The sequence below is a fragment of the Triticum urartu genome, chromosome 7, assembly GCF_003073215.2.
Source record: "Triticum urartu cultivar G1812 chromosome 7, Tu2.1, whole genome shotgun sequence".
Taxonomy (NCBI): Eukaryota; Viridiplantae; Streptophyta; class Magnoliopsida; order Poales; family Poaceae; genus Triticum; species Triticum urartu.
The window spans coordinates 627808875-627830995 of NC_053028.1; the positions used below are offsets into that span (position 1 = coordinate 627808875).

Genomic DNA, 22121 nt, shown 5'->3' on the forward strand with positions numbered 1-22121 from the left:
GCATGCATTGGAAATGGAAGAATTGCCCATTTGCTTGGCAGGGGATGTACAAAGGCGCCAAAGGCATTTGCAGTGTGGTACTTGAGGCGGTGGCCACACAGGACTTCTGGATTTGGCACTCCTTCTTTGGTATGCCAGGAACTCACAATGACATCAACATGCTACAGTGCTCTCCTGTCTTTGCCAAGCTTGTTGAAGGTCATTCTCCTCCGGTCAACTTTGAGATCAATGGGCGGCACTACAACAAGGGGTACTATCTAGCTGATGGCATCTATCCGATATGGTCGACATTTGTGAAGACGATCTCAAACCCTGTGCCAGGAGGCAAGAACGCCTGATTTGCGAAGGTTCAGGAGGCTTGTAGGAAGGATGTCGAGCGGGCATTTGGTGTGCTCCAATCTCAATTTGTTGTTGTCCGCTACCCCGCTTAGACCTGGTCGAAAGATCAAATGTGGGAGATTATGACTTGCTGTGTCATCTTGCACAACATGATCATCGAGAGCGAGCAAGAAGACCCAGTGTTTGACACTGAACCATACTACAGGCAGGGTCCTCTAGCTAAAGTTGATCACCAGCTACCGGCAACCTGGACTGCCTATCTCAGTATGAGTCAGGAGATCCGAGACCCGCAGGTGCATCATCAACTGCAGCAAGATCTGATAGAGCATCTATGGAGGCTCAAGGGCGACGCCGGGCGCGACGTGTGATGGAATATGAGTTTTATTTGTTGAACTATATAATTTGTATTGAACTATTTGTTGTTGTACTATTTTGTTGAAGTATTTAATATTTCTATAATGAAATATGTGATAAAAAATTTATGTGCATAATTGAACACCGAACAACGACAAATCACGCCGAATATGGGCCTATTGTCGTCCATATGGGCCCTTTATTCGCCGAAATGGAGCTGAAAAGTGGGCCAATATCGATGCCTGAGGCGAGCTGGGGGCGACGACTGGACGCGAAATCGCCCCCAGCGCCGATTGTATCGCCGGCTCGCCCCAGGGGGCGATTTTTATGCGTCCTGAGGGGCGAACGGCTGGAGATGCTCTAAGTCCCTTCGTTAGAAGTTCGTGACACGGCTCCATCTCCCTGATCCCATCTTGGCCGATTTTGTCTGGCCGATGCAGCACGTACAGTCAGCAAATTCTTTCGCTTGCTGCTGTTCAGCTCATGTATGTACTTCATCACAAAACTATGAGTGGCATGGGGAATCTGAAATACATGTTCATAGAGAGCTTGCCAGCAAGAATACCAAATTGCACATAATGTAGTCAGTGCATGTGTAAACTTAGCAGACGGGAGGGCATCCATCAACGAAAAACACATCTCTTTGCATCTGGTTTGTTGGTTCCAAGTACAACTTCCTGTATATCAGATTCTTGGAGAGCCCAAACACACCTTGCTACAGTGCAATGGAGAAGAGAGTGCTGCCATGAGTCATCTGCTCCATACAGACCGCATGTCTTGAACTCAAGACCTCTTAGCTCCGATACCATGTAGAAGCGCATGCTCTAGGCAATATAACCAAAAAACCGATTTGATGGGAAAGACTATGCAATACATTTATATGTCAACAAGATTGTTGGGCGAGCCTCCATAAGAAAATTTTGATTTTTTGACAACATCTATCTTCCACAACTTTGCCCAAGACTTCTCCTTGTTCTCATAATTTTATGATTCGGATCTTCCCTCTAACCAAGCTTCACGTCTCAATTTTGGTGGAGACAAGCATTCGCTAAGCTGAACGGACGAAGAAAACTTCGTTCTTCTCGTGCGCCCGTGACCAAAAACCATCCACCTATTTCATAGACAATGGAATAGAGAGTATAGCCTCTGCATCTGTGGGTAACAATATTTCTGCAACCATAGCTCGGTCCCAATATGCACCCGTCTGAATCGATGCACCTACAAGTTGTGGTGAGTCAGGTATCTTTCTCATGATTGATTTCATGTTTGACGGGTGGGGAAGAAAGGTATGCTGTCATATATGTGTTGTTTGTCCATCGCCTATGCGTCATATTATCCCTTGAGAAACTGTATCCCCACCTTCCAAAAGTGACCTCCACACTTATGACGGAGAACCACCCAATTTGGCCTGCACAAAATCAACAGAAGGGGAATATTTTGATTTTAAAATCCACGCACATAGGGAATTATGCTCCATTAAGACTCGCCAAGCTTGCCTGGCTAGGGGAGCAAGATTAAAAAGCTCGATATCTCGGAACCCAAGTCCTCCATAGTTCTTGGGTCTTGTCATCATACTCCAATAACCCAGCTAGCCTTCCTCTGGCCGTCCTTGCCCCCCTCCAAAATTTCTGAATCAACGAGTTTATGTGCTCACATAAACCACGGAAAGTTTAAAACATGACATTGAAAAAACGAGGACCGCTTGAGCCACAGGCTTTATTAACAGTTCTTGCCTCCTACAGACAAAATTTTGGTCATCCATCCCTTCACATTGTTCCACACTCTATCCTTTAGAAATTTAAATGCACCACTTTTGTTGTTCCCCACATCAGAAGGCATCCCCAAATGTATTAGTAACATTTAGAGCATTGATGACATCGGACTTTAAATTATTTGGGCAGCCCTTACTAAAGAAGACCGAAGATTTCGACAAGTTAACTCTGTGCGCAGAAGCTTTGCAATAACTCTTCATCAAGGAGGACAACTCAGTTGCTCCATCTACACTGGCTTTAACAAATAGCAGGCTATCATCCGCAAAGAGCTAATGGCTTACGGGGGGAGGGGGGCAATCGGGCTACTCGAATTCAAGTGAGGAGCGATGATTCATTTTTTGATTTTAAGAGGCAGGAAAGGCCCTCCGCTGCAAGAAAAAACATGTATGGAGAAATTAGGTCCCCCGATCGGATCCCCTGGATGGGGTGAATTCTTCGAGTTTACCACCATTATAGAGCGCAAAAAAATTAACTAAACTCACCATCCGCATAATTAGAGGAACCCAGAATCGTGCAAACCCCATCATAGCACTAGGTAGTCCCTGAAAAATTGCGGAAGCCCAAGTTCAGCCAGCCAATGTACATTGCGGGAGTGTACGTTTGCTCAACTTCCTCGCCTTCTCGCATTATAATTGGTTTAGCGGTCATGCAGACATATGGCAGGCCATGGCCCATTACATATCAGTTGGTTCACTCGGCCCCGCTACCCACTCGTGTGCTTGTTAGAGCTCATCGGAAAATGTCCACTACAAACTCATGTGCATTATGTGGAGCTGCGGATTCTTGGAGGCATTCTCTTCTTGAATGCACCATGGCGAGGTGTGTTTGGGCACTCGTCGATGCGAAGCTAGCGGAACACTTGTGCGAAACAATGGTGCCCAGTGCAAGGCAATGGTTGTTTCCGATGATTCAGACACTATCACATGGATACGTCGTCAGCCTCTCAGTGGCACTATGGGCTATTTGGTGGGCAAGATGACAAATTATCCACGACGAAGTTTATCAACACCCTTCGGACACACACCTTTTCATCGACAGGTTCATAGCAGACCTCGACTTAGTCCCACAAAAGGTGGTAATAAACCAAGCTACATCTAGGGTCGTTGTTCAAAGACCAAAGGCACCTCTGCCAGGATACACAAAGATCCATGCAGACGCTAGTCTGGCTGGCAATGACATAGTAGGCTCTGCAGCAGTAGTGTGCGGGGGCGCAACCGGCCTTTTCCATGACAGTCCGGCCCTTACCATCCATGGAATTAACGAGGTTGCAACGCTAGAAGCGATAGTTTGTCGTGAAGCCTTGTGCCTCGCCGACGATTTGTTGCTTAAAATTTCATTACTGCATCGGACTCTCAGCAGGTGGTTAGTGATATTGAGAAGGGAACGAACAATGGCTATGGACATATCATAAAGGAAATAAAGCAACGAGCAACAAACTACAAGTGTAAATTCAACTTTAAAGGCCGAGCTGTGAAGTGTGAACACATATGTAGATAGTTTAGCTAAATTTACGAATTCTTTGGACGAGAGGCACCATGTTTAGTTCACCCCCACATCCAGTTTGTATTATTCTTCATGCTACTTTTGATCACTAAAATTTAGCTTACCCCCTAAAAAAACTGTGTGCCTGTTTTTTTTTCACTCGATTTTCTCGTCCATCTACTCGTTTAAGATATCATTTTTATATCCCACTCCATGTGAAATTTGAGCAACAAAGCTTGGTTTAACCCCTACAAAAATCTACTGGTTCAAGAAAAAAAAGCAGTTTTATAAATTCTGGAAAATTTGGTGAGATAAAAAATGTCCATGTATTAAAAGAAGTTAAAAACTTTTAAAAATGTTTCTGGATTTAAAGATATTCAATTTTTTTAAAAATGTTCGTCAATTTTTAAAAATTTCATTTATTTTAAACATATCACGATCTTAGAAAATCCCAACTTTAAGAAAATTTTCATGAATTTGAATTTTTTTTGTTAATATGAAAATGTTTCATAAATTTTTAAAATGTCCATGAATCTAAAACTAAATTTTCATTTTCTTCTATTGTAATTTTTTATAAATTTTGAAAAGTGTGGAATTTTTAAAAGTAAAAAAATAAACAAAAAAGAAAATAAAAACTTGAAAGAAGACGAACAGAAAAATGAAGATATAGACTAACGGGCTGGCCCATTAGCGCAGGCGGGGGGTACGTGAATGATCACTATACCCAGATCCACTTGCCTGGAGGTCTGGATGTCGCTGAAGGTAGACGCTGATGGGCTGGCCCATTTGAAGGTCTGGAGGTCGAGCGCGTGAAAATAAACGCCAAAAACAAACCGCACCAACCAAAACCATAATCTACTGGTTTGGAAGCAGCGCGAGGTTTTTAACTATAGAACAAATTTTGACATTTTTCGAACAACTCAAGAAAATCGAAAACAAAAATAGAAAAAGTGACAAACGTGAAACCCTTTTTAAAACCATGAAATTTTTTTAAAATCCGAACAAACTTTTCAAACATGAACAATTACTGAAAAGTTGAACACAATTTTCGAAATTTCAAATAAAAGAGTTTTTTTAATATACATTGAACATTTTTGTAACATACGCTGAACAATTTTTAAATACACACTGAACATTTTTGTGATATATACCGAACAAATTTAAAATATACATTGAACATTTATGTAATGTATGATGAACAATTTTAAAATACAAATCAAACATTTTTGTGATATATCCTGAACAAATTTAAAATATACATTAAACATTTCTGTAATGTACGCTGAACAACTTTTGAATTGTGAACAAAGTTTTAAAACCTTTGTGTTTTTTATGAAAATAAGGAATTTTAAACTTTTTTGAAAACAAATGATGAAAATAAATACAAAAAAGCATAAATAAAAAGAGAAAGAAAAAGAAAAAGGAACAGAAATAGAAACAGAATTTGAAAAAACAGAAACGATAAAAGAACAAAGAAACAGGAAAAATCAGAAAACCGGCAAAGAGTATAAAAAACGGTTTAGGGAACCTTCTACAAGGTTCCCAAAACCGGTTTGCCTGGCATTTCTTTAATTCGCCGAGGTGGGCCGGGCCTTCACGCGCAGCTGCTCGAGCGCTTCAGCGAAGCCACTTCTCCTGGACGCTCGGTGGCGGCAAATAAGATCCACCTGCCTAGTTTACCGCTCTTTTTTGTTGTTCCTCTACTGGTTTAAGACAAAAACATTTCACTAAATACCAGTTTTCTAAATTATGAAAACGGTGAAATAAAAAAAATTGCGGATTGAGAAAATTTAACGAATTTGAAAATGTCCCGAAATTTGAAAATGGTCAGGAATTTGAGAAAATCCAAAAAAATTAAATATTTAAGTATTTTAAAATACTCAAGAATTCCAAAAACGTCATGGTTTTAATAAGTACACAAACTTTTTAAAAAGTTCACGAATATGAAAAAGGTTTGCATTTAGAAAATTTTCACGAATTTACAAAAAATATCATGAATTTGTAAAATATTCATGGATTAAAAAAGTGTCCATGAAGCTTAAAATGAATTGTAAAAATTGATTATAAATTGAAAAAGCAAATACACAGAGGAAAAAAATGATCGAAAGCTTCTAGAAGCTTCAAAAAGGTGAAACAAACTTCTACATGGGCCAGTCCACTTGTCATATATACATAGGAGGCGTATGCAATGTCTACAGAAATAGTAGTAACCACCCCCTTAAGCACCAATTAGGGAATTCTCCCGCCCTATGTACAAAATAGGTCAGGTAAAGCCTCTTTATCTCCCTCCAAGCAGCACCTAGAGGACTATCTCACTCAAAAGAAAAAAAAGGAAAAGAAGGCTCGTGTACCATGTCCCATTCGTATACCAAAAGGACCGAAGATGTGGGCTAGCTTTTTTTTTTAACAGAAAAAGTATCCTTTATTGAATATTCAAACACATAGGGATACATATGATATCGGGCAGAGTAGCAAGCCACACATGGCGCCCGGGAGGGAGAGAAGCAGCCGCCTTAGCTAAGGCATGAGCTTCCTCATTATGTTTCCTATTCTCATGCACAAACTGAATATCTTGGATCGAACGCCTCCTGTGCATGATCTCCTCCAAGATAGCAACATATCGACATGGGGTACCAGTATGGATATTGGAGATCACCTCGAGACAGTCTGATGCAACACACACGGATTGAGCATGGAGGTCCGCACTCCGTAGCAAGCGCAAGGGACTCGTTGCACTCCTGGGCTTCGAGTATAGTTGGGTCAAGCAAACCCTCGAAAATAACCACGGAAGCACCCAGAAACATGCTATGCCTGTCCCTGCAGATCACCGCCGAAGCTCCTCGGTCTCCAACCTTGGAAAGGCCGCCATCAACACTAATTTTCACGTCATGCTTCGCCGGCGGGAGCCAGGTCATCCGAACTGATCGGTCGCGCTGCGCTGATTCTCCCCGGGCCGTTACATGCAAGTCCCTGGCCGTTACATGCAAGTCCCTGGCCGTAGCATGTAGGTCCTTGGATTTTGCAGTTCGGTCCCTGGGTCGCTCTTTCCCGTCGGGGATCGCCTCCAGCTTTGACAAAAATTTCTCAATGAACATGTGCGTACTTAGTGGACTTTGGTACTGATCATCATGAATAGCTCGACGCCGTGCCCACCAAATAGCCCACATCGTCACAAGGACGCGCGCAAGCTCCATTGAAGGAAGAGTATCAACAAGCCACAGCATCCACAACTTTGCGTCATCCGTCCGGTTCGAGACAATGGTTTCCGTGAGATCCTCATCAGCTAGTGCCCAAACGCATCTCGCCATCTTGCAATCAAAGAGCGAGTGACGCCACGTATCCACCGCCACCTTGCATAGGGTGCACTCCGGTGTTTCAGCCATGCTCCGGTGCTTGCGGACTTCTCCCGTAGGGATGGAAGATTTGGCCAATCTCCATGCAAAAATTCTAACTTTGGAAGGGACCGAAGCTCCCCACAACTTTGTCCAAGATCGGCGATCAGACTCGAGGCGCGAGTGGCCATCGTTATGCTCTAGCCAGTCCGTCCGCTGTTGCTTTGTGGAGGCCAAGAGTCTATATGCAAACCGTACTATGAAAACACCCCTTTTCTCATAATGCCAAGACCAAAAATCATCACGGACTCTTGAGCTTAACGGGATATTAAGGATTGCTTCGACGTCGATGGGGAAGAGGTGCTGAACAAGAACATCTCGGTCCCATGTCATATTAACTGAATCAATAAGGTCCGACACCTTGTGAGGAGGGTTCAAAGACTTTGGGCAAACCGGCCGAAGCTTAAAATCTTGTGGGATCCAATTGTCATCCCATATGTTTGTATCCTCTCCCGAACCAATCCGTTTCACAAGTCCCAGCTTCAAAGCATCTCTGCCTTCAATTATGGATCGCCAAACTTGTGAAGGATGATTGCCCATTTCTGCATCAAGGATGGTGGAAAGAGGGTAGTAAACAGCCTTGAGGATCCGCACACTCAAAGAGGTGGGTTCCTGTAGGAGGCGCCAGGCCTGCCTGGCCAGTAATGCCAGGTTAAAAAGCTCGATATCTCGGAAACCCATTCCTCCCATGAACATTGGTTGTGTCATGACTTCCCAAGAGACCCAGGCAGTCTTTCTTTCTCCCTTTTTTGAGCCCCACCAAAACTTGCATAGCAGCCCATTAATGTGTTGGCATAATCCTCTAGGCAGTTTGAAACAGGCCATAGAGTAGGTAGGGATAGCTTGGGCAACGGATTTAATAAGCACCTCTTTGCCCCCAACGGACAAAGTTTTTTCCATCCAACCTTGAATTTGCTTCCAGATTCTATCTTTCAAAAACTTGAAAGCACCCTCTTTAGCCCGGCCCACATCAGAGGGGAGACCAAGGTATTTCTCAGAGAGCTGCTCATTCGGAACATCCAAAACTTGCTTGATTTCCTGTCTCACAGATTTAGCACAGCCATTGCTAAAGAAGACGGAGGATTTATCTTTATTAATACGTTGACCCGAGGCAGAACAATACCTTTGCAGAAGATCATCCACCCGGCTTGCCATCTCTGGTGTAGCATTAAAGAAAAGAAGGCTATCATCTGCAAAAAGAAGATAGTTTACCTCCGGTGCACCTGCTGCCACCGTGATGCCTTGTATCCTCTCAGTTGGAAGCATTGATTTCAACAAACATGAAAGGCCCTCCGCCGCCAGTAGGAAAAGATATGGAGATATAGGATCTCCCTGTCTCAAACCGCGCGATGGCGTGAAGTATTCTTGTTTCCCTCCATTGAAGATAACAGAAAAGGATACTGAAGAGACACACCTCATCACAATTCCTATGAACTTTGGGCTGATTCCCAATTTTAACATAACCTTCTCCAAATAATTCCACTCTAAACGATCATAGGCTTTCATCATATCAAGTTTCAGAGCACAGAACCTATTTCCCTTGAGCTTCCTTGTTTTCATGTAGTGTAGGCACTCGTAGGCTGAGATAAAGTTGTCGGTGATTAGACGACCAGGTACGAATGCCGACTGTTCTTCTGAGATGATATCGAGGAGAATAAGTTTGAGCCGATTGGCCAGGACCTTTGATGCAATCTTGAAGATCACGTTACAAAGGCTGATCGGTCGAAACTGTCCTAAGTTTTTTGGACTTGCGATCTTGGGTATTAAGACAATGAACATTTTGTTTATCTCCTCCGGAGAATCTTCTCCACTCAGAACATGTAGCACCATATCGGTTACCTCCTCACCATATAGATCCCAATGCCGTTGAAAAAAATGTGCAGGGAAGCTGTCGGGTCCTGGAGCCTTTGTAGGGAACATTTGAAAGAGAGCCTCCTTGACCTCGGCGTTGGTGTAACGAGCCGTCAGAATATTGTTCATGGCATCATCCACTTTCCTTGGTATATGAGACAGAACTTCCTCTATCCCAACCGTATTCTCGGAGGCATACAAGTTACTATAAAAGATCGTGGCCATACTAGCCATTTCCTGCTCGTCTTTGCTTACAGAACCATCCACCCGCTGCAGTTATGTGATACGCTTTCGGACCTTCCTTGTGCTAGCTTTGCGATGAAAGAACTTGGTATTACTATCACCTTCTGCCAGCCATTGAATACAGACTCCTTGACGCCACATAATCTCCTCCCGCAGACATAACTCGGTCATCCGAGCTTCGACCCTTTTTCTTCATCAGACGGGCCGACTCGGCTGGGCATAGCACGCAAGCCCTGCAGCTGCGTTCGTAGAGCCCGCAGTTCCGTCCGGACAGCACCAAAAGTGGTGCGACCCCAGCGCTGTAGAGAGCCAGCGACCGAAGCCACTTTATGCGATAGATCAGCCACAGTCAACGCTCGGCCGGTAGCATTCCAAGCTTCTGTGACCACATCTCCAAATCCTGGGCCCCGCTCCCACATACACTCGTATCGGAATTGTTTCTGTCGCGCTCTAACACTTTTATCCACCAGATCAGTATCCAAAAGTATTGGGCAGTGGTCAGACTTGGCTGCCGTGAGGTGTTCCACAGTAGCGAAAGGGAAAAGTCCTGACCAACAAGATGTTGCTAAAGCTCGGTCCAGACGAACTCTGCAATAATGACCACCAACCACTTTTTTCTCCCAAGTCCAGTCTAGGCCCCTGTAACCAAGGTCAGCAAGGCCACACACATCCACCGCTTCTCTAAAAGCTTCGATCTGGCCACTATCCAGTTCATTGGGACCATGTTGTTCATCAGCTCTCAATATCTCATTGAAATCACCTATGCACATCCATGGGAGGGTACTCTCCCCCCTAAGTCTCGTCATTGTGTTCCATGTTTTATACCTCAAACTTCTTGTTGCTTCTCCATAGAAACACGTTAACCTCCATTGTTCCCTGCCTGGTTCAGTAACCCAGGTGTCCACATGATACTCTGAATAATTCTTTATTGCAACATCAAGAGAGGTTTTCCAAAAGATGCAAATGCCGCCACTGCGACCAGTACTACCAACACCAAAACTGAAATCAAAACCTAAGGAAGAACGAAGACCCTCAACACGAGCCTTTTGTAATTGAGTTTCTACTAAACAAAGGATAGATGGCGAGCTGATCTCAAGGAGATCACGGAGTTCCCGAACTGCCGCGGGGTCGCCTATCCCGCGGCAGTTCCAACTTAGTATTTTCATTGGGCCTGGCGGAACCCCTGGTCGGAGCCCACCAATGTCGCCATCTTGTCATTGCTCTTCTTTGAGGGAGAGCATCCCTTCCTTTGTTTCTTGACGTCTCGTGGTGAGACATACGCCGGAGGTAGCGGCGGGGTTGCACCCTGGACGGTGCCTGCAAGAGCCAAATTTTGAGCCTCAGCTGTTATAGCCGTAGAGCCCGGCCGAACCATCAGTGCCGCTGCGTTGGCACTCTCGGACATCGCTGCATCCAAATTGCGTCGAGCCCCCACTTCATCTCTGATCTCGGTCTCTGCTACAGCCGTTTTTAGGGGGCTGGTCACATCCTCCTCCTCTGCTTCTGAATCCAGGCCTGCCTCATGCGATGATCTCTTGCGGGGGGCGAGTTTTGGCGACGTTCCGGACCTGTACGTCTTGCCCTGCCCCGCCCTCGTCTTGCCGCACGGCCACCCCGCGCCCCACGATCCCAGCTGGGTTGCTCCTGAGGTGCCTCCCTTCTTGTTGCTAGCATCCAGCTTCCCCACTATTTATTCTTCTCCTCCCAAACTCCATCACCGCATTCCTCATGATTGTGACCCATGAGACCGCACACCTTGCAGAAGAAAGGAATCTTCTCATACTTCACCGGAAGAATCTTCCTCCCCTCACCAGTAACATTCAGGGGCGTCACCCTCGTCAGCGGTTTATTCACCTGTATCCTCGCTCGAACCCTGACATAGTCACCCTCATAAAAGAGGCGAGGCGAGAGTTGTGTCTCCTTCACGCGACCAATACGGCGAGCTAATTGATCCACTACTTCTGCTTTCCGGTACAGCTCCGGGATATTGTGTATCTGGGCCCAAACATACAGACCATCAAAGACAACAGATGACGGCTCCTACTTGCCGTCATAATCCTCAATAAGCATCCCCATCCCCCTAAACAGCCATGGACCTCCATGCACAACCTTCTTCCAATCACCCAGGCAAAACATCTGAAAGATGAAGAGATTTTCACCCGCCTCGCGATAAGTTGGCACATTAGCAAGCCTCCAGACTGACTTCAGCGTCTCGAACATCGCCGACGCGCTGAACTGCCTTGTCGTGTTTAACTTCCCAATCGTAAGCCACCTCGCATCTGCTGCGTACTTCTTCACCTCTTCTTCTCCCACCACAACATCATCAAGCTCCTCATCCTGCAGATCCAGGTGTTTCAGCATCTCCTCCAAGTTTCTCCCCGCTAGGCCTGCCGAAGACGACGACCCCTCATGGCCCGCCATCTAGGTTACGGCGGCGGCTTCGGGGAAAACAGCACCAGAAACCAGCGTGGAGCCCTAGCCCCCTTGTGTCCCCGCAGATCAGGCAGGTTAGCCGGCGTCGATCGGGATAAGACTCTAGACGACGACTAGATCGCCGCCGCCAGAGGCGAAAACCCTAAGCGAGAGGGTAGAAAAAACCACGCAGATGTGGGCTAGCTATATACAGGTTCACGTGTTTGAAATATTTTGGGTTAATACAGATACATTGGCGGAGCTACACACAAGCAAAAAATGGTCATGACCAGCCTGGCCCAAACCCAATACACTGTTTTTTTCTTTGAGAAACACACAAACCAAATAAAACTAAGGTGTCAGAGTAAAACACTAGACATAAGGCTAAACATTTTAGGCTCTGGTTCAGCCTGGCCCACCCTAGCCCGCCTAACATATTGTCTCAAGTTCTGCGACGGTAGGTACCGGTCAATAATCCACCATTCATTGTTTTGTGGAGATTAGTGTCAACCATTCACATACTCCTTAGTGTATGCATGTTGCTTACATGGAAATGCATGCGAATCTTTCTCTCTACAGCTGCTTTTGTAAGTGGAAGAATTGAAGAGAGAGAGAGAGAGAGAGAGAGAGAGAGAGAGAGAGAGTTGCATGCAGCATCCCACGGTCTCTCCCCCATAAAATGCAAGCATTTTATTTCTTTGAAGTTTTTTAGATGATTGATATCTTTTGAATCAAAACTTTATTTTTGAATATTTATATACATTTGAATTACTAACGACAAGATCTTCAAAACAAGACCAATTTTAGGTACATTTGAAGCTAGTTCAAATTTTATATTATTTTCAGTTTCAATTTCATAAAATGGATTTCAGTATTTCTGAAAGTGGTTTCAATTATGTTCGAGACATTTCAACACTTCAATCCTTGAAACTGATCATTTCAATTTGTAAAACAAAAAAATATCACAAATATGCATATTCAGTTTCACATATTAGAAAAAACAGCTTCACATATTTTAGAAATCGGTTTGACATATTGAAAGAAAATCTATTACACTCATTTTCACAATACATTTCAAATATTAAAAAAAATCACACATTTTGGTTTGATATATTGAAGCAATATCTGTGCGCCATATTTGCAAATTATGTTTCACACATTGAAATGATATTTGTTTCACATATTTCAAATATGTTTTGCACACTAAAGAATAATCTATTTCACATATGTTGGTAATCGATTTCACTCATTTAGATAAAATCTCTTTCAAATAATTCAAAATTTTGTTTCGTGCAACGAAACAAAATATGTTTCACACATTCTGTTTCACATATTGATACCAAATCCGTTTCACATATTTCAGAAATATGTTTCACATACACATCTCACTTTCACACTTGTGAAACTGATAAAGTCAGTATGTGAAATTGGTTTGGAGGTGAAGCGACTGCGGCTTCATCTGTTTGCATTGAAACCTTTTACACACTCAACATACACCATTAAATATAACATGCCAAAATTTGGCATTTTCCCAAACGAGTTTGCTATATTTAAGCCTTTAAATGCATCCTAGGCATTTAATGGATATGATTCAAATTTGAATTGCAGTTGCATTATACCACAATACCACAATATAAAAGGAGTTCCAAACACCAGGGGGAAAGACTCAACACCAACATGGAACTTCGTGGTTATTTAATTCTGAAGAGTTCTAACAAAGCCAGAAATATACAAAATCTGGGATGGTGTCATGATATAACCCTTAGAGGTCGTGGTAAAATTTAGTTAATGTTTCGTAAAAGTTGTCACGTAGACAGCTTAGAAGCCAAACCATCATGAAGGAAGAATCTTGATTTTGAGAAGGAATCGGTTAGGTTTGGAGGCGAAGCAACCGCTACTTCATTGGCCTTGAACTTTACAGCCAACATACACCATTACATGTAACATGTCAAAAGTTGGTATTATAATGGGTTTGTTTGCCATATTTAAGCCATTAAGTATGTTCCTATGTATTTGACAGATCAAATTCAAATTTAAATTACAGTTACATGAAACAGTGGTTAGGAATTGGCTAAAAATCTTATTAATGGTCTTTAGTCTATGTTTACCCCTTGTACCACATAATACAAGGAGTTTGTGTCATGGTATGACACCTAGAAGCCGTCGTAAAAAATTGAGAATGACTCACAAAAGTTTTCACGTAGACTGCTTAGAAATTGGATCATCTCCGAGGAAGAATCTAGCTTTCGAGAAGGAAATGATCAGGTTTGGAGGTGAAGCTACACCTGCTTCATCTGTTGGACTTGAAACTTTTTTGCCCTCAACATACACCACTACATGTAACATGTCAAAATTTACTATGTAACATACTGAAATAATCTATTTCACACATTTCAAAGTTGTTTCACATATTTTGAAAATCTATTTCACTCATTAAACAAAATCTATTTCACGTATTTGAAAATTTGATTTAACGCATTGAAACAAAATTTGTTTCACATATGTCAAAAATCTGTTTCACACATTGAAATGAAATCTATTTCACACACTGAAATAAAATCTATTGTACATATTTCAAAAATCTGTTTCACGCACTGAAAAAAAAACCATTTTACATATTTCAGAAATTTGTTTCACACATCTAAACAAAGATCTCACTTTCACATGAACTAAAATGGTAATTTCAACATGTGAAACCGATAATTTTGATATGTGAAATTGATATTTATTCAATATATGGAATTGAAGTAGCAAATGTAAATAAGTTTGAAATGTATCAAATATCAGAATTGTTCTAAGGGTCGTGTCATCGAGAATTCAAATATGTAAAGCATTTATTGTGTTAAAAAGTGATTCAAAAATAGTTATTCCAGATGTATCCAAGATTGGTCTTCTTTTACAGTTCTTATCGCCAAGATTCCAAATATGTAATTTGTTTTGAAAATATAAGTTTCGTTTAGAAGGTATGAACCATCTAAATTATCTTAAGTAGTTACAAGGAATCGGTTTTGAAAAAGAGGACAATTGTAGGGAAATGTCTTTGGTTCTTGGGTGCATATACACCCAATATGAGATTTGTTCTTAATAATTGCGTAAAGGTTAAAAGATTCTAGAACTTTGTTGTTTTGGAATAAACTTGACTTTCTTTTGCACTAGTATATATCTTTTTTGCAAAGGAAAACCCCCTGTTACTTCAAGCCAAAAAGAATAAAATTTATAGCTATATACAATTTACTGTTCACACCTATTTGACCTTTATTTTTTGTTTTTTACCCTGAAGTCAGTTGGGTTTTTTTCCTTCGCGGATTTTTTTCAAGTACAATAAACGGTCAACTTTATTTCAAAAGCATTTTCAGTTTATTTTATCTTTTGAAATTTCTATTATTTGTTCATATTGAATGTATATATACACCGGTGAACCAAACGTTCTCTTCCGACAATGCTACAACAAGTGTGGACGTTAGTTAGAGAAGGGATAGAAACGCCATACACGTGTCCTTTAATAATGGGCTTCAATTGACCGCACATGATTGACGTATACAAGAGGTGGACAGCACAGTACACCTATATACCAGTTAGGCTCATAGCCGTGAGTACACATGATGGAAAAATCGCTGTCAAGATGAAACTAAAACATGCCGAAACCCTTCTTGTAATCCTATTATTTTGACCTCTAACGATCTCGTCACGAGAAAAACATGACGAGCCTCGTTCAGGCGGGTAAATGCATGCTTTAGATGCTACTTCCTCCTTTCATTTATATAGGGCTTAATGTGATTTTTAAGACCGACATTGACTATTGGCAAGGTTAATACTTCCTTCGTCACAGTTTAAAAGGCACAATTAAATTTGCGTGCATTTCCATAATAGACAAGGTTTAGGGCGCATTGTATTTATTTCTAGTAGCTAATTAGTACTCCGGTATACTATTTCTATGTGCATGCATAGTATGAATGCTATTTTTTAGCCCATCTCACAACCAATAGATAACCACCTAGATCTCAGAGAATTTCCAAGCGCGCCTTCTTAACCGTGACGGAGGTAGTAGTACATGACATGCACAATGTGAAAATTATATCATTGAAAGCTCCTTTCACATACGAATTTAATCGGTGTGCTTTGTGTAAGTTGCATGTTATATATAATTACTTTAATATTTGGTCAAAGTTAGCCTCAAAAAACGTATTAGGCCCTATATAGATGGAAGGAGGGAGTAGGAATTTCTAGGTAATTACGCAGCGTCTTGTGTGCCTGGCGGGCAATATATGTAGCATTCGTAGCTAGGGCAGGTGAAGTATACCCATCCAACAGCGGCGGGTCAAGTATCGCTACCGCAAGCGATGACATCACCGTAATTACACCGTGCAGTAGAGTAGCGCGCCGTGCCTATCCTACCTAGAACACCTGACGTGAGACGGCCCCGCGCCAAACCAAGCGTCACTCCATTATAAACTCTAGTGCGCGGGTGCGTGCTTCGGCCAGCAGCAGCAGCCAGCTCTGGCAGGCGGTAGCTAGCCAGGTTGAAGACGACAAGGTCTGCGGCGTTCATCCATCGTACGTCTTCCATGGCGCCGCAGCACTTCCTGGTCGTCGCGTTCCCGGGCCAGGGCCACATCAACCCGGCGCGGGCTCTGGCGGAGCGCCTCGCGCGGGCCACGCCGGGCGCGCGGGTCACGCTCTCGGCCTCTGTGTCCGCGCACAGGCGCATGTTCCCCTCGCTGGCGTCCCCCGACGACGAGGTCCACGACGGCGCCATCTCCTACGTCCCGTACTCGGACGGCTACGACCACGGCTTCAGCCTCTTCGCCGGCGACGGGGACGAGGCGCAGAGGTACGTGGAGGCGTTCGGCCGCGTCGGCCGCGAGACCTTCGCGGCGGTGCTGGACCGCCTCGCGGCGCGGGGCCGGCCCGTCACGTGCGTGGTCTACGCCATGCTCATGTGGTGGGCCGCGGAGGTCGCCCGTGAGCGCGGCGTACCCCGAGCGCTCTACTGGATCCAGCCGGCCACCATGCTGGCCGTCTACTACCACTACTTCCATGGGTACGAGCGGCTCGTGACGGAGCATGCTGCTGAGCCGGGGTTCACGGTGTCCATGCCGGGGCCCCCCCCGCCGATGGCGATCCGGGACCTCCCGAGCTTCTTCACCAATCTTACGGACAGAAGGTTAGTTGCGGCGTTCGGGGACATCCGCAGGACGTTCCAGCAGCTGGACCTGGACGTCGACAGTAGCAGCAGCGCTGGAGGAAGCAGGCAGCCCATGGTGCTCGTGAACACCGTCGAAGAATTAGAGACCATGGCTCTCGCGTCCGTTCCTGGACTGGACGTGTTCCCCGTCGGGCCAGCCGTGGTGTCGCTCTTCACCGAGGGCGAGAGCGGCACGAGTGGCACCGCCGCCGCAGTAGGAGATCTCTTTGAGCACGACGAAAATGGTTACATGGAGTGGCTGGACACGAAGCCAGCACGGTCGGTGGTGTACGTGTCGTTCGGGAGCATGGCGGCGGTGAGCAAGCGACAGAAGGACGAGCTGAAGCGAGGCCTCGCAGCTAGCGGCCGACCGTACCTGTGGGTGGTGCGGAACAACAACAGAGGCGACGGCTTTGACGACGCCGGCGACGAGCGGGGCATGGTGGTTGGGTGGTGCGACCAGGTGCGGGTGCTGTCGCATCCGGCCGTCGGGTGCTTCGTGACGCACTGCGGCTGGAACTCCACGCTGGAGACCGTGGCGTGCGGCGCGCCGGTGGTCGCCGTGCCACAGTGGTCCGACCAGGACACGAACGCGCGCCTGGTCGTCCAGTGGGGCATCGGCGTGCGCGCCGCGACCGACGTTGACAGGGTTCTGGACGCGGAGGAGCTGGCGAGGTGCCTGGAACTGATCATGGGTGACAGGGAGGAGGGTGCCGCCATACGAGCGAGCTCGGCGGCGTGGAAGGCGAAGTTGCAGCAAGCGATCGCGGCCGGCGGCTCATCCGGTCTTAACCTCAGGACTTTCCTGGACCAATTTGCGAATGATGCTTAGAAGCATTTATGTACTATACGAGTCCTCGTTTTTTGTTCTGCAATATAAAAACCTTGAGTATAATTGTCTGGTGATGTATTTTCTCATGCCCTACGACACCTTTCAATTTATAGGGCGTGCGCGTATCCTTAGATCGTCAATATGACCAACCTAATACAAGTCATATATTACAAAAAATATACTAATATAAACTTTAGATGTTCTATTTTAAAACGATAATATTTATGTTATATAGTTTATATTAGGGTGATAAAATTAACAACCTAAATATACGCGTAGGACTTGTAAACTGAAACGGAGGTAGTAGAATAAGTTGTCTGGTGATGTATTTTCTCAGGCCCTTCAACACCTTTCTCTAAAAGAAATTCTATTTCCCATTAAACAAGCCTAGAGCCCGCAAATCAGTGTCACGGCGGCGTTGCCCATCACCATTGCCACACAAGCTGGGTGCCCAACGGTGAGGTCCTAGAGCCCGCAAATCAGTGTCACTCACGGGCAACGTCGGCCGTCACCATTTGCCGCACAAGCTGGGTGGCCAACGGTGAGGGAAGTGGATCCTCTAACATTAAGGAGAAAAGTCACCTAAGCTACAGTGCAATCTAGTGCAAAATAAAGAAGAAAAGTCAGAGACACTGTAGCAAACAATGTAATTGTCTACTGTAGCAGGTTCTGTGTGGTAGTTACTGTTCATGTAAATAAATTTAAAATTAATTTTATTGCATCATAATTTTGTTTGTATGTGTTTGTAGTAAATGTATACAATAAATTTATAATTTGTAAATTAATTCAAGTCATTTTAGTCTTAATCATATGAATGTGAAGGAGGAAAGTTAAAGAATTATAGCTTAGGTGACTTCTCTTCTTGATGTTAGAGGATCCACATCCTAGCGACGGCGGCACGTGGTGGTGAGACGGGGAGCTGTGCCGTGGGGAGGCAAGGCGGCGTGGTCGCGTGGGAAGGCAGGACGGTCAGGCGGTGCAGGAGGTGCGGCGTGGCGCGTCATGCCGGGACCGTGCGGCGGCGGGCCTGGCGACGGCGCGAGGGTGTCCAGGTGGTTTCGGTCCGCCAAAATTATATGAGAAGATTATCTTTCCGTAAATGTAAAGGAGAGTTGAGGCAAATATATATGGGATCTTGTAAAAAAAATGTGGATTTATGGAGGTATCGAAGGGCTATTTGTGTCCGCAAAAATGCTACTCCGTTCCGAATTACTTGTCGCAAATACGGATGTATCTAGAATTAAAATATATTTAAATACATCCATTTCTACGACGAGTAATTTGAAATGGAAGGAGTACACGTTAGCTACATGTCAGAGGACTGATTTTTTAAATTTCGGTCAATCAAATTTATGGCCATTAATTCAAGGTGGTTTGTGTGATGCATGGGTAGCCGGTCGACTGACTCCGTTACTTGTTCAGTCGATCTTTGGCCTATCTTGCTCCCTGGACGCACGATGCAGCCTCCGTGCATATGCACTAGATCGGCAACCCGTCTTGGCGCGAGGGTGCCGGTCCAACCGATATGCCAAGCGATGGAAGATCAAACCGCATGATGCATCAGTAGGAAGCAAGTTTAGCACATCTAAAACGTCAACAACTGATTTTCTGGTTTATGGAAAAGAATAAACATTCCAGAAGAGTAACATCATTGAGTTCAACAAAATCATGAGATTGTAAAAATTAATCCACCCCAGAAGTAGTGCAACATCAAGTTCAATGCAGTCATGAGATTACAAAAACAAATTACCTCACATTAAGTTCAATTATACGAGTAGGAACATAAGAGAGCAAAAGCTACCACAACTGCAATGGAGGCGATAAAACTATGAAGTCATAGTTAGGCATAAATAGCTTGGTTCAACTGCCTCCATGAGTGCTATTCCATTATGATGACCACATAATGGTTTTGTATAGAAAATGCACTTGTGATTTCCCTCTAAAACGTATGTACAGTGAGCGATGGTTTCTCCTTCTAATCTTGAAGGCGATCGCCTTCGCCAACGGATGGATCAAGGCGCCCCTCATCTGCTAAGCTCCGGTCGAGCTCTTCTCCTTCCCCTTCCAGTGAGAGACATGACTTGCTTCCATTCTATAGAGATTGTTGTAAAGCTGTATGTAATTCATTTCTTCAGAGATCTTTATATAGTGGAGTCACCAGCTGCTCTGCATTCATGACTGCATCTGGTTCTGTATTAAACTAAAGGCCCTGGCATTTGTTAAGCTTGTGAGCAGCTCCCACAGTTCAAGATCAATCAATCAAGAATTTGGAGGAAAGCTAAATGGCATCGGTACCAGCAACTACAAATTTCAACCAAGTAGACAAGAATCTACACATAAGATGTCACAGATATAGCAATTTTCCTCAATTACTTCATTTGTAATAGAACACAAGAGGTTTACAGTTATATAACTCTGGCCAGTTATGATGAATAGATGTACATTAGATGCTTTAAGGTCCATGTTTTTCTGGTTGGAGCACCGAATGCTCACAGAATGACAGAAAGAAGAGAAAATGCATGGTGTCTTTATTTCTTATCTTCTAGGTCTAATTGACAGTTCAGTGATTGTTGCCAAACCGTACCAGTAACTATTCTACTTACCAAGTACATAACCTTCCAGTATCTCTCTAATGTTGTACTTTGCTACTCGAAAGGTCAAAAGAACAAGGGAATCAAACTACAAGTAAACATACCTCTCCTAGCGATAGAAATATACTATCAAATCTAAGGGTGTACTACATTTGAAAGCATAGTTTCATGATAAGAGAAGTGGAAAAATGAAAGAAATATATGTAAAGAAAATTGAGTATACCTTCCCCTGAAGGTATCCATCTCCCTGAAATTAGTCCCAAAGAGTTGGTTCAATAAGGTACTCTTTCCTGCTCAAAATAGGAATATGATTAATCTTATGTCAACTAAATTCTAAAGTACGTACTGTCGATTTGTGATAAAGGGCAGGAAGTCCACAACTCACACTTATCATCCAAGAATACATGTTTAAGTTTAGTATTATACTATCAGTGAAATGACGAAAATACGCATTTTCCAGTTAAATGTCAGAGAAGACTAACAAATAACCCCTAGGAGAAAGGATATACAGTGCAATTATAATTAATTGTTCATCAGTGGACTCTGATTCTTAGATGTCACTCGTGTTAGCAAGTGAAGGGCTTCAAAATAGATATGCACGGACACACTACTTTTACAATAAACACATGCCACCAAGTTGGGGTTGCAAGGATCAATGTAAATGTACCATTAATCACCAAAAACAAATTTAGCACCAACAATGTATGAAGTCTGTCCAAAACCATGATATACTTGTAGGCAAAAATAGTGAGGCTGCGGTCGATCCACATGCAGCTGCAAATATAACCAGTGTGCCTCACTATAGAAATGGTGAGTGTAGAATTTTGTCATTGACATTAGAAGTTAAAAGAAAAGGACCGCATCCAGAAACAAAATCACCATAATTGTTGAATAAAGAGTTGAGAAAATCTGCAAAAACATGATTCTCGCTTGATTATAAACCTACTTCTAGTAATGTGATTCCAGTCTGTAAATACTATGGATTTACTGAAAGTTCTAAGCCTCTAATTATTATTTACAAAGTTACCACCTGATTATCAGTTTGGACAAAGTTGCATGATGAATACATATCAAACAAATACTCCTACTCCTAGATTGTCACATGACCTGTTATTAAAGATGAAGTGTGTATACCAAAGAAAAATCATGTAAAAAACATTTAACCCATACAAGAAGCAACATAAACTTACATTGTTTTGTGTTTTAACCTGATTGAGTGAATCAAAAAAAACATTGTATGCCTCTGTCTTTTAGCAGCCTCTGCAATTCATCAAAACTGCACCAATATAAAAAGTAAGAATAGCAGTGTAACATGGTTCTATATTCCAATCACCATACAATTGTGTATAAACAAACACTATGCAACGACAAAAACAGTAAGCATTTGAAAATAAGATACATGGCACACACATGCATAATTACTGCGTCTGAATTATCAAGAAATACTATGCAACTACACACATAGTAAACATTTGGAAATTAGAATTACAACAAACCCATGCATAAATGATGTATATGAATTCTCGACCTTACAATAGTTGGTATGCCCTCTATACATTTGCTTTCTACTCATCAGCAATTCACATATAATTAGCCTCTAGTATCAACCTACAAAATCAGTCTACGTGGCTGACGGCGCTGATCATCTGGTTTTACTTTTGAAATAGA

The 22121-nt window shown here is 43.4% G+C and overlaps 1 protein-coding gene across 1 annotated transcript; it reads left to right on the top strand.

Moving 5' to 3' along the window:
• The first annotated feature begins 16300 nt into the window (after positions 1-16300).
• On the top strand, positions 16301-17922 carry LOC125520989 (cyanidin 3-O-rutinoside 5-O-glucosyltransferase-like). The gene has a single exon (XM_048686027.1). It carries the CDS (start codon positions 16411-16413, stop codon positions 17860-17862), a length of 1452 nt encoding a protein of 483 aa, XP_048541984.1. The 5' UTR covers positions 16301-16410; the 3' UTR covers positions 17863-17922.
• Positions 17923-22121: the final 4199 nt, after the last annotated feature.

Bases quoted from the DNA above. Each gene is read 5' to 3' on its own strand.
- LOC125520989 (XM_048686027.1), top strand. From the start codon at position 16,411: ATGGCGCCGCAGCACTTCCTGGTCGTCGCGTTCCCGGGCCAGGGCCAC.